Consider the following 13,078-nt stretch of genomic DNA (forward strand, 5'->3'; position numbering starts at 1 on the left):
TTGTGGCATTAATTTTCTTTCTGTGACCCACTTCTACCAGCTTGTGCGTTGCACCATGCTGCTGACATGTTTCCTATACATTGAAATCAGTAAACTTATACGTTACTTCAGATCCAATGAATTTATTTCTGAGGGTGGGCAACATCGCCCGACCGTCCATAACCACGTCTGACTCCAAGATAAGAGCTTTAAGAGACTAAGCAGAGAAATGCCACTTTTGAGAATTTGGCGATCAATTTGACAACGAATCATATTCGGCTTTTAAACCCATGCATACTTTTGATTAGCCAACCAGTGAGGAAGCAAAGTCGAGGAACCGACACTGTCGTCACGATAAAATATCAGCGCACTCGACAGCGAGTCTTCACGCTCTATGAAAGACATTATTATGGAGCAACGAACTTCAGAGCAAGCTAATACCAAAGGCGGGTCCCAGATAGCTATCTTTTGAAGATTAAACTTGCGAGCCTCTTTCACTGCTTCGTTCAGCAGCAAATGAATGACATTAACAAAATTGTCCCTTTTCTCAGGAAACCGAGCACGTAGCACATTCAGAGTCGACTCCTTGAAATTATGGCGCCATATCAGAAATGCATCTTCGTGAATCTTCACGCCACAATAATATGGGAGCTCACTGTTTTTATGAGCTGTCGCATAGTGGACCCCAATGCAAAATTGCCACTCAATCGAGTCTCGAGTGGGAAGTATAGCAAATGCCTCCTGCTTTTTAAAGCGATTGCTCGATAGCTCCTCCACCAGCCGCGTATTGTCAGCTTTTAAAATGTCATCTAGTTTGTCGTCCAAGGTCAAAGCTACCAGCTCTGCTTTATAATTGCTACCAGCGTTGGCGTTGACTGGATGCTCTACGTCCAGTATGGCTGATATAGACGGATAGAGCTTCCACCCGAGCTTGTCATAGAAAGTTGGCCCGATATCCGAATAAAGTATCGAAACAAGCGCTCCCGGGAGCAATTTTAATTGGTTCGCCACTTCCTTCATGAAAAAGCTAGCGAGTCCTTTATTGCGGTACTGCGGCAGTGTAAAGACTGACCCAATGTGATGCGAGAAGCCTCGCTTGATTTCACCTGAGCCATGACGCACAGCACAATCGAATCGATGACTCTCACAGTGACAATATATCACTGTTTGGCCAGCCACCAATTCAGAGTCCTCCATTGTGTCCACAAGTGCCCAGAAGATGGAGCCTTGTTGAGAAAATGCCATGGCGCGCTGCAATTCCTCTTTGCATAAATACTGAGATCGGTCAAGTGCAGGTGCTCCCCACTCTTCAAAGTCATCTACCTTGCATTGAACTTTTAGCGCCTCATGCGTTAATTGGACAACCCGGAACTTTGACATGCCACTGTAATTTAAAATGTAATAACCGGTCCTTCACTTTTTTGCACAAGTACTAATAATGTGAAGTGAATAAATTTGAGCATGAGGTCTCACAAATCCAAGTATCTTGATTTAAAAAAGGGTACCGTTATTCAGCCATCACCTTTTCTTTGATCAGCCCCAACCCATCATTTGTTAATATATTAATCGAAAGTCGTGGCTTCCGATTCGTCAGAAAATATGCGATTACGCACCAACTAGAGTTTTATTCTAGAGGCAGTTTAGCTCGCAAAATTGAGATCACCTAAATACTAAAGCTCCAAAGATTCTTTAGTATGCTCTCTAAAATTGTGACAACTCGACAACGCGAAGCGACAGCAGTGCATGAACATGAAGACCAACTGTAAGCGGGCGCTAATATAGCAGCCACACTCTACTTACGCACACACATTTAGGCACAGTGAGGTAGTTGGTGGGCGCCTAAGCGACCGCATCGAAACGACTAATACTTTTGTACAAGTGACGTGACGGAAGCGGTAATCCGGCTTCACGTGCGCACTTGTTCACTAGGAATTAGTTTTAAGACTGATTTATATTTAATCGAATTAAATATAAATACTTTTAATTAATCAATAGATGCCATCTCTGTAGATCTGCACCATACGTGGCGAGCGTATTATCCGAATACCTCGGCTTACGGATGACGGTAGCAGTCATCCCTTCCAATGTGAATGCACCTACGTGTGTGCATCACATACACAAGGGTGGGTCAGGATTATCAACAGCGAATCCCCCCCATAACCAATTTGTGCACAACACCCAAGTGGCAGGTCTAATTACTTTACATAAAGTAATTCACCAGCCTGTTAAGAACGCAAAGTGTGCTTAACGTGTTTGTGTAACATTGGGGCAACTTTAGCCCGTTACACCAACGATGGAGAAACACATAATGCTATATATCTGTAAATTTCGATGTAATTGATTCAAAAGTTGTCGGATATGTAGTCTTTCACCTTTAAATTAGCGGTAAGTTGAGATGGGATCCACTCCCAATTTGACATTCATTGTGCGGGTTATCACCGTCACTTGCGCAGTCTCCAAATACAAGGACTGCAGCAAGAGCCAACGCGTATTTGTGTGGTAAACGTGATACAGCCATTCGTAGACGGAGGGGATGGGGCTTTCAGGGAGGTTGAACCCGGCGAAAAGGAAGAATATCATTTGAAGCAGCACATCGAAGATTGTGGCACGTGCTAAATTAGGCATGAGGTAAGACAAGAGCTGACTGAAATACGCCTGCGATAGGACGAACAGCGAAAAATGAAACCAACAGGCGAAGAACGTGGCAGTTCCCGCCAAGCCTTCCATTGGAAAGTATGGCCGACAAAAAGCATCGTGACAAAAACTGCGTAGGAATCTTAATAATCGTCGCAGCAACGAAATATCACAAAGCGTTATATGTTTGCGATGCAAGCTCGCGTTAAAAGGAAAACGATATTTTGAAGCAATTGGCATGACACTGCTGAAAGAGATGAAAATGACAAATGAGGTTGAACATAAGAGCATTCCCGTGCCCGAGTTGATACCGGCGTAGGACGTATAGTATGCGTCAATTCATGTATGCATATACCGAACACAATTCAAAGAAGAGATAGAACATTAAATGGGGTCAAGTTGTGTGAAGCTGTGCGCCAATACATGCGGAAGAAGCACTAGAGCAGGAATTCGGGCTAAATTATCTATGTTGCAGCACGCAAGTCAATTCGGCAAACTCTTTCGATGGAGTAGTTGTAACGGCACATCCTTTGCTAGTACTGTTAAGAGTACTAGGCAGCCTACACAAATGACAGTGACGGTGGGGTGGCTCGGTTAATTCACGTACACGACGTGCAGAGGAAGATTACAGGTAGTTAAGTAGTTTTAGCTACGATATTTGTTCATAAAGAAAAAGTAAATTGTATTAATATATTAAGTTCCTACGTAACGATCTTCAATCAACTACTGACTTGATTGTATTATAAGCAAACTATGTATGGCGCCACGGAATATGATATCGATCGATCGTCATACCAGACCAACGAGTTAGGTTTATCTTAGAGGCAACCAAGGCTTCTTTTCGGGAGCGAACCCCAACGTATTGCGGTCCCTCTCCCGTTGGCTCATGCTTACGTTAACGCTAACATGACTCTCGGAGAAATCCTAAGAATCACTCCTTCCCGGTGATGCAAACTAGCAACACTACCAGCATTCTTCCCTTCACAATCACTTCGTTCCTGGTGACGCGTAACATCATCACCAGAGTGATCGTCGCCCACGGAGTCATCATCAAATGACTCCAACAAAATGGTCCGACAAGTCGAACAACCTCGTCATCACCTCTCTGGTTGTCACGTTAGAACCCAAAGTTTTAAAGGACTCGGCCCCGGATGATCCGGTGGCCTTCACAGTAGCCATTGAGTCGGGCGTTGACGGTGACTTGTCACCGTCACCTGCAATGGTAGTACCAGATGACATATTCCAGTCACCTTCAATGGGATAGGAGGTGACTAATTTCCCGCAGTAGACGCATTAGCGTCTACTGAAACATTTGCATTACCATTAGCTGCACTGATACGTGCAGTGCAGCGTCACGGGCTACGCGCACAGACTTGTTGGTAGCCACGCGCTAACGAACCAGTCTCTGAGCAAAAACCAGTAATGCGACAAAATTGGAATTTAAAATAAAAAAACAATTATGCAAAATTACAGGGAAAGGCATAATAGTATTTCTCTGTCACTCCATATCAGTCACTATTGTGACTGTTGGTTAAGAAGGAGGGGTGTAACGGGATGTCCCGTTACATGAATATTTCCCTGTAAAAGGAAATATAATAGGAGTTCAAAAAATATTATCTTTATTAATTTTGACTTAAAAGTTCCGATATTACAAAATTTGGTAATATTGACGCAATACGACAATAGTTCTAGTAATTGGTCAATTTAAGTTTAAATCAAACCCGCCAATCGTTATAAGACACGATTGTGCGGTGCGCAAGTATGTTCGACTCATACAGGCTTCAAAAGCCTGGTGAGTATGAAACGGAAATCTTCATCGATGCCTTTTCCGTCACAGGTGGTACACTTCTAAGCGGGCAAAGGATGTCAAACCTTTGTTTCAAGCTTGTACAGCGTTTGTACAGAATGTGCAAAGCATAGACCGCGAAGCCTGGCTTGACGAACAAAATGCTTTCCGTGAACGGTTCGAAAATGGACCGTAGTCGGTGCACGCTACAAGCTGTACCGTTTGTCGAAAGAGACAGGGTTACCTTGCCTCTCGTGGAGGGACTTATGCTCATGCTGTTAAACGTCCACCTAAAGAGGCATACTCCCTTAAAGATCTTCATTAGAGGGCGCTCATCTCTTGTGAGATGCGCGTAGGGATTGAAAACCTACAATCCTTTTCCAGCGCGGGATGCGCTCGTTCTCTGATGAACCTCTGTCAAGAAGGAGGGTCTTGTTGTACTGCCGAACGAGAACCGGAACGTCTATCATCAATTGGATCGAGGATTCCAACTATCATGCGAGAGTGAATACCCTCGCCAACGAACGATATAACTCGTTCGAATCCCCTTTACCTCACGGTGGTTCGTTAAGCGTTCAACAAGTAACTGCTATTCACCACACGAGTGCGTCAATGGATGTTGAGGGGGAGGATGACGAACCCGAATCAACATCGTGCTTTGGATCACACCCTTCATTATTTGAGGGAAGGACATTGATCACAAGCGATCCTGTCGCCGCGAGTTAGCGATAATGGCTAATAATGTTTCTCGTGACCTGTTGAGAAATTGTGCGCAATTTGCGTCTGATCAACTGGCGAACGAAAGGACACATTTGTCCCTGCAAAACAAGCTGGTGACAGCTCGTCAGAAGATCTCTTCCTTGGAGGAAAGAGGAGATCGTCTGGTTCATGAGAACCAGACTCTGTCCCGAGACTATCATTCTTTAGCTAGGGACCATCATGTCAACCGATACAAGGGCTGACAGAATGCGGTTTTCTCGGTATAATTATTTGTCTTGCCCAAAAACCGTCGAGTCTCTTTTTGTTGCGTGGGATCGCAATCTGTTGGATCGCTAGAATCTTCTTAGCTTGCACCTAAATTCCTTCCGCGGTCAGTGTATAGCCCAGACAATCTACTTCTTGCCGTATAATATAGCATTTACCATTCAGAGTAATAGGATATTTGTCCAGACGCTCAAAAACCACTTGAGAATGTTCCATGTGGTCCTGTATGCTGCTTAAACACACCAGCAGATTGTCCAGATAGACGATAACAAATTTAAGGTAACCAACAATTTTCTCCATGCAGGCTTGATATTCGTCCGGCGCTGTTAAGTTGCCCATCAAAAGTCGATTGAACTCCCAAACGGCAAGCAAAAGGCGGTCAGCGGTCGACTTTGATTCGCCAATTGTCTTGCGTAATATCCCAAGTTGGTATTCAGTGTCGTCATACATCGTACTTTCGCAAGCCTTAGCAGTATCTCACCGGTCCGAGGGACGAAGCATGACTCAACCATTCAGCAGACGATAATCAATTAACAGCCACAGTGATCCATTAGCCTTCGTCACAAGAAATGCTGGAGAAGCTATCTCAGATAATCGTGGATTTGTTCCAGTAGTCGAGCTGGATCAATCGCTCAGGAGATAGATAGTATGGAAGCAATTCCTTTGGTTCGGCAGCCGAATCTGACAATTATTTAAACTCTTCTTCGGCTCACCCCGTAGCTGGATAAGTCGCCTTGTCGTGTCTCCCGCTGCAAATCTTGAGATACTGTACCGTTTGCTCATGAAAGTTAATGATTAGTTCAAGGTTAGCAGCAAATCCCGTCCGATTACCATTGCATCCTTGTCATCTTTGTTGACTTGGAAGCAGTGCGTAATAATGAAGATGGCTTTCACTTCACAAAATGAAACTGGGCCACTAGTGTTCCTCTGCCGGGCACTTCTTGGCCTTTTCTTTTAAAGACCGTGCTGGCGCTTGGTACGACGAACTTGCCGCGTTTAGCGCTATTTGCCACAACAGACTGATTGACGATGCTTTTTGAGGCGCTACTGTTCAGAAAAGCGTCAACTTGTTACGACGGAGCTGCACAGTTATGGGGAGTGGCGCTGAGTGATCTTCTGGTGCCCGTTGAAGAAGTCAATCAACTTGTATTCGTATTCGCTGCATGACTCTACCCCATTACACTCATCTCCACTGCATATATCTTCCTCTTTGAAGATCGTTTAATACTTGCCTTAATTTTGGTCAGCCTTGACCTCCAGCTTCTGGTTCACTTCTTTATTCTTCTTGAGAGTGAATCCGTCGCTATTATTATTTGATCTTGTTTTGTTGTATGAACACCACCTCTCGTTTTCCTCAGTCGTTGGTACGCTCTTTGTCCCGAGCTTGTAGTTGCTGTTGTTGTTGCTCTGATACCCTCCAAAACGTTTATCCTTCTTCTCGTTGCGCGCACGGCCCTAGCATGAATTCCGCGTCCTTGTCGTGTCGAGCTCACCTTTGTCATCCGTTCTTGCTTCACAAAATGGGAAAGTAATGCACCATCTCATTATACGTATAAAGATATACACCACCCGCCGCCAGCTTGTCTTGCCGTGACATCAACATCCCTCGCTCGAGGTACCGGCGCATTTGTACGTCTGAGATAATTTTGGCATTCTGTGGCAGCTCAGCGAAAAGTCGAACATTTTTACGTAGACGTTTAGAAAAGTTTTGCACGCTTTTATCCCGTCGCTTCAGTCCAAATCTTCACTGCAGTCTTCTGCACGTAGAGTAGTCCCATTTGCCGGGTAGAATTAATCGGGCTATCATGTTTCTGCGCTAGCTGGATCCACCAAATGGTCAACTTCGTCTGCGAGGTCCCCTTCCATTATAGCGATGACATGCCGTCTCTTTTGGATATCTGTCCAGCCTTTCTTATTCGCAAGAATCTGGAATTTGCTATTCCACTTCAGAAAGTCTTAGTACTCTCGCTTTTGTACTTTCGCATCTTTATCTGCGTGGTGTCTGCTGGCACACTCCATCATGCGTTGCCGCTAACACCACGGAGTACGTGACGTATTACTCGTCGTAGTATCGTCCCATGTTGGATTACTCTTTTCGATTCAGTTTTCCTTTAGCAAAATTACACTCCTTTGACTCGCATAGGGGCTGCCGGCTCCAGAGGTCTTGTTAAAGCGCCTTCGGAGAAACTGGTAAAAAAGAGAATGAATGATATATTAGCGTTAAGACCTACCATGCTAAGGGCTCATCTGATGTAGGGGGCACATCTTAATACGGCCACGGTCTACCTAGACACACACCCTAGCACAGCGAGGAAGCTGTTAGACCGTCTTCTCTTGCGTGCAGTGAGGTAGTTGTGGTGGACCCCTTCGCGGCCTCACCAAACGCACTAAGTACTCTAGTAAAGAGTCGTCACGGAAGCAGTAATCCGGTTCCTCGTGCGCACTCACTAAGTAGGAAGTAGTTTCAGACTGATTTATATTTAATCGTATTAAACATAAATACCTAATATTACCAATCAAAAAAATTATCTTTGTCGATAACACAAATATGTATTGCGAGCGTATCTTACAAGATACCTCGCGTAACGGATGACGCTAGGCGTCATCCCTCCTAATGTGAATGCACCCATGTGCATCACATACACAAGGGTGGGTCACAAATGTGAACCACACCCAAGCGGTGGGTCTGATTATTTTATTTAAGTAATTGACCATCCCGCTAAGTACACCAAGTGTGCATAACGGGAACTATAAAACATTAGGGCAACTTAAGCCCGTAACACCATTCCCTCTTTAAATCAAATTTAAATTTTAAAATTCGTCTAAGAGGAAGGAGCAACTACGGGCTGCTTTACGCGCCGCTATTTTTTTCAGTCACTCTAGCGACCTGTGTTTACATACACGGCGCCAAAGATGCCACCTAAAAGGGGCCGCGTTGGTGAATCGTCTGCAAAGACACCCACTCGACCTCGCGCTAAGCACTGGCGCCGCGTTAATATGCCGGCAGCGTCCAATGCCTTAGTCGAAACGCCGACAGCTACTGGTGCTGTCGCGTTAACAGGCCTTAAGGATTCATCCCCTTTTAATAGTGATGATATTGATCCGTCGCTCATTGTCGACTACAATGAGTCGCCACCGTTGCCGTCACCTCATAATAGTGATGCAGACAACGAGCTCATGAGGAAGGATGATGGCGCATTATTGCCCATCCAAACTTCTCTCATTGCTGTCTCGTCGTCTGCACTGGATAGCGCAGCGACCATTAATGAGAGCGCTTTCAATTAAGGCGCAGCTGGTTCTCCGTTGGGTAAAATCACAACGCCAGCATTATCCATAATAGTTCTGACGTAGAGGATTCTGAGTCTAAAGCTCCGCCGATGACACGTGTACGTGCTCAGTCGGTGTCACGAGCCAGTCGTTTTGAACGTGGCTATATGACGGGTGGCACATTACCAATGTCCCCTCCATTTAAATGGCCTCGTTTGAACGGGCCAAGAGCGTCGCTCCTAGGGCGTGTTCTTCTAGACGCACATAATTATTATGGCGTCCTTAAATCATGGAGGGCTCAGAAAAAATCGCTTGGGCGTATTTTCCCGATCCCGGTTGTGTTGCGTTGAAATGAAACGCCTGACCAATACGAGGCGAAATTCCTGCACCGCATTCATCCGCATTCCGATGCGATGAAACAGCAGTCGCAGCGAATTAATTTCGCCCGCTTCCGTGTGAAAGAAATCATGGGCGGCACTGTACCCCCTGTTTCTTCTCACAACGCTGCTTGTGCTAGTCATTTGAGACTAGCGAAGAGGCCTCAGCTGGTGCTCCTGTTCATAGGCAGACACCAAGCCGGCCACATCAATACGTAGGGTATCACTCGGTTCCCAAGAGTCGAAGCGCTTCGGATAGCCTTTTCATTGGACGAGGATATGATATTTTTGCTTTACGGAGCGGTGGGTAAGCAAGCTTCCAATAAGAAAGCGTTGATTCCCATCCGCATCTGTCAGTGCAGGCGGCGCCAGATAGGAGTGGTGATCTCGCCCACCTTACCCGCAGCTGCCTTATCTTCGTACGTTCAGTCACATGCGTTAAGCGCTGCTGAACGACGTATTGTAGATCTCGAGGGTAAAGGCTTGCGACTAACCTTAGATCTTTATGATGTCCGAGCGAAGGCTTGTCAGGGTTATGAACGCCTGAAGATTCGCTTGGACCTTCTGGAGAAGATAATGCTGAGGGATCCGCGTTACTCGCGTGATGTCCCTCGCTCTCCAAGTCCTGTTCGTGGAGGGAGGAGTCGGTCTGATAGCTTTTCGCCTTCACCGTCCCCCTCACCCGAACGACGCTCGACTCACAGTCGGCATCACCATCGGTCTCCTTAGCCGGATGGGGATTTGTGACCTCGTTTTGGTCTACATATCGTTTCGGACGACCCACGTAAAATACGGGGTGCGTCTTCAAATACGGGGGAAGGGTTGAGCCTATAATTTAGGTCTTTAACCGCTTCTACCACCGTAAAGGGCTCAATGAAACGCGGCAACAACTTCGTAGTACCTCCAGGTAGTACAGAAATTGCATTTTTAGGCAGGGTAGCAATACTTAATAGTACTCTTTTACCCACTCTAAAGCGTTCATTATTTTTGCGACCATTTTGGTCTGCATATTCTTTGTGCTTGTCGTGCCCGCTTCCCATTGCGTCACGGACTTTTCGTGTGATGGCTAATCGCTCATCCACAAAGCGTTGAGCCTCGCTTACGCTTTAGCATCAAACTCGCCTATGATACCACCGAGAGGTCGGTCATAAGACGTAATTTTACTGACCACTGCTAAGCTGGCAGGGTCACTAAGGCAAGTTTCTGTCGTTGAGATGATACCCTCACGAGTTATCGTCATATTGACGAAACTATGTCACTCTTTTGCACCGAGCATAGTGAGGAGCCCTCCCCCACTAAGAGGAGCCCTCCCCCACTAAGACTCGGGCTGCGCACAAACGAGACTAGTGTCCGAGGATGGCGCAGTCCGTTAATATAAAACGGTGTCTCACCAACATAACGTGCTAATCGGGTCGTGGCGGATGTCTTACGCACGGTAGCAAGTCCCTAAGAATAGAGTAAACAATTGCCCTTTGTGGAGTTCGCTATAAATAACAGTGTCCACGACAGCACGGGTTGGCCATCGCTCTGGGGACGATCTGCAGTCGACATGTGGAGCTTGCTACCTAGCAGTTCAAACATATGTCGCCAGAAACCAGAAGAAAAACGTAGATCCCGGACCGATACTATGGACTCGGGCATCCCGTGTAGTCGGTAAACATGATCCAGGAACAAGAGAGCTACCTCCTTGCCTGTAATCGATGTTTAATATGGTGCTTAATGCACCATTTTGCTCGTCTGTCTACAAATACGACGAGCCCTGTCCAACCCTTATGATCGGGCGGCATGTCAAACATGAAGTCCAGGCTTACTGGTTTCCAACAGGTGGTTGGAATCGGTAGCGTCCTCAGTCGCGCACTGCTGGACGGCGTAGGCTTAATGCGCTGACACTGTTCGCAAGAGCGAATATAGTTGGCCAACCATCTATATAGTTGTGGCCACCAAAATTCCTCTGACACTCGTAAGAATTTATTTTTACGGCCCACATGCCCACTAGATGACGCATCATGGAGCTCGTGAAGGATCATCAGCTTGAGATCCGTGTCATGAGGCACATAGAATCTCAAGGGGTCACAAGGTGATAGCTGATGCCATAATTGTCCGTCGCTGCAGCTTAAGCGATTTAGCTTAGCTTTCAGGTGTGACGAAAGAATTACCTTTCGTCCACCAAAGTGATCTAACAGCAGGCGACAATGGTCGTCCTGACTGTAGCTCTCTTTTATTGCAGAGACTAATGAGCTTGTCACGTGGTATGCCTTCATGACTGCCAACGTTGACGGCTGAAATTGTGCTTTTGCACTAGACACACTTTCCTGGTGTCTAACCTCGAAGTCTTGTATGCGCGATAAAGCGTCAGCCAAGACATTCGACTTACCCGGCTTGTATTCAACTTTGAAATTAAATCAGAGAAAATGTAAGCCATCTTGCATTTCTAGGCGAGAGGTGCGGTGAGTTTATTGCGGTCCGCAGTGATGCGTGATCTGTATAAACCTCAAATGGCTCGGTGCCCAGTAGGTGCACACGAAACTTGACAAGAGCATACTTTATTGATAGTAGGTCGTTGGAATGCACGGGGTTATTCAGTTCCGCGGCTTTCAGAGCCGGTAGTGAAAAGTGATGACGCGGTCAACGCCGTCGTCATCCTTCTGCGTGAGCGCGCTGGTGATTGCAAAATTACTTGCATCGCAGGCGACGCTAAAAGGCTTATCTGTAACGAGGTGTATCGTTACATGAAATTAACACTTAAAGGTTGTTAATTAATATATTATCTAAAAGGTTGATAATACTTGGAGATTATTACTTTATATAGTAATGCTCAGAATTCTTATCCATAAATAGGTATAGACCATTATATCTATTTATTCCGCAGACTAATCAGCTGTAGAGATAAACAAAAGAGAGATACAGATAAGATAAGATAAGAATTCAATTGCATGTTTAGTATTAGATCATAATTAAGCTAGCATTTACAAGATAGATAGAAGAGATACTCAATAATATTAATACATTTTTCAATTTACCCTCTTTAAGCTAGTTACCTTAAAGACAAGTCTTCCTCTGCACGAACAAGTGTACGTGAAATAACGTAAGGCACCACTCGCAACCGAAGCAGTGCGAAGTGGACTTGTACTGAAGCAGTACAAGTCGTTGTGCCCCGTTATACCTGGTAGCACTTCGTAGTCCGTCCAAGGACCACATTTTCCACATCTAACATGGACGTGCTAGATGATAGTGGGAATACGCATCACGTTTCCCGTTAAAGCTACTCCTTTCTAAGTGACATCGAAAGGAGTGCGGTCGAACGAATGAGTTCGACCGTAGGAAACGATGCCATCTTGGCCATGCTGTCCAATTTGGACAGAGACGCCCTCAATTCAACCATCGCCAAGTTCATACAACATCAACTTGACGAGATGAAAGAGAAGCTAGCCTGGTTTAATTAGCAAGGCTCTCAACAGGCAGAACTGTTGAGGTTACAACAGGTACAGACCCCTGTACCTGGGATGACGCAAACGCGTCGTCCCGAAACCTTATAGATTGACATCTCTAAGTATAGGGGGGTCGAAGAAGACTCCCTCTTGAAATGCTTTGTCGAGTTGGACGATGCCATAAGGGCACGTCACATCGTCGACGAGCAAATGCAAGTCGCATTCGCTCGATCAAATTTGGCAGGTCGTGCCAAAACTTGGGCATTGGGCCTTAAGTTGCGCGGCCCATACGTCTTTGGGTCGCTATAGGCTTTTAAAGCCCGGCTCAAGCAGACGTTTGAGCCGCCAAGGGCTGAGTTCAGAGCTCGTTCAGAGCTTCTGAAACTCAAGCAAGGCAAGCGTGATGTTCACGCATATGCTCAGCACATACGACTCTTAGCGAGTTGTATAACAAATAACCCAGTTCATGAACTCACGTTGATAATGGTGTTCATGCAAGGTCTTACGGATGGTCCCGTAAAGACCCACCTGTTCCGCTTGGAACTGGATACGCTTGAAGAAGCAATATCCGTTGCGGAACAGGAGGACTTTAGCTTGAGACAGGCTCAAGCTAGTTCGTCATC

The 13,078-nt window shown here is 45.8% G+C and overlaps 1 protein-coding gene across 1 annotated transcript; it reads right to left on the reverse strand.

The window, feature by feature from the left end:
• Nucleotides 1-261: 261 nt before the first annotated feature.
• On the reverse strand, nt 262-1,359 carry CCR75_002059 (uncharacterized protein; the record flags this gene model as incomplete). Its single annotated transcript, XM_067960159.1, has 1 exon — nt 262-1,359. One exon carries the CDS (start codon nt 1,357-1,359, stop codon nt 262-264), a length of 1,098 nt encoding a protein of 365 aa, XP_067814931.1.
• Nucleotides 1,360-13,078: the final 11,719 nt, after the last annotated feature.

Source organism: Bremia lactucae, linkage group LG1 (genome assembly GCF_004359215.1).
Source record: "Bremia lactucae strain SF5 linkage group LG1, whole genome shotgun sequence".
Taxonomy (NCBI): Eukaryota; Oomycota; class Peronosporomycetes; order Peronosporales; family Peronosporaceae; genus Bremia; species Bremia lactucae.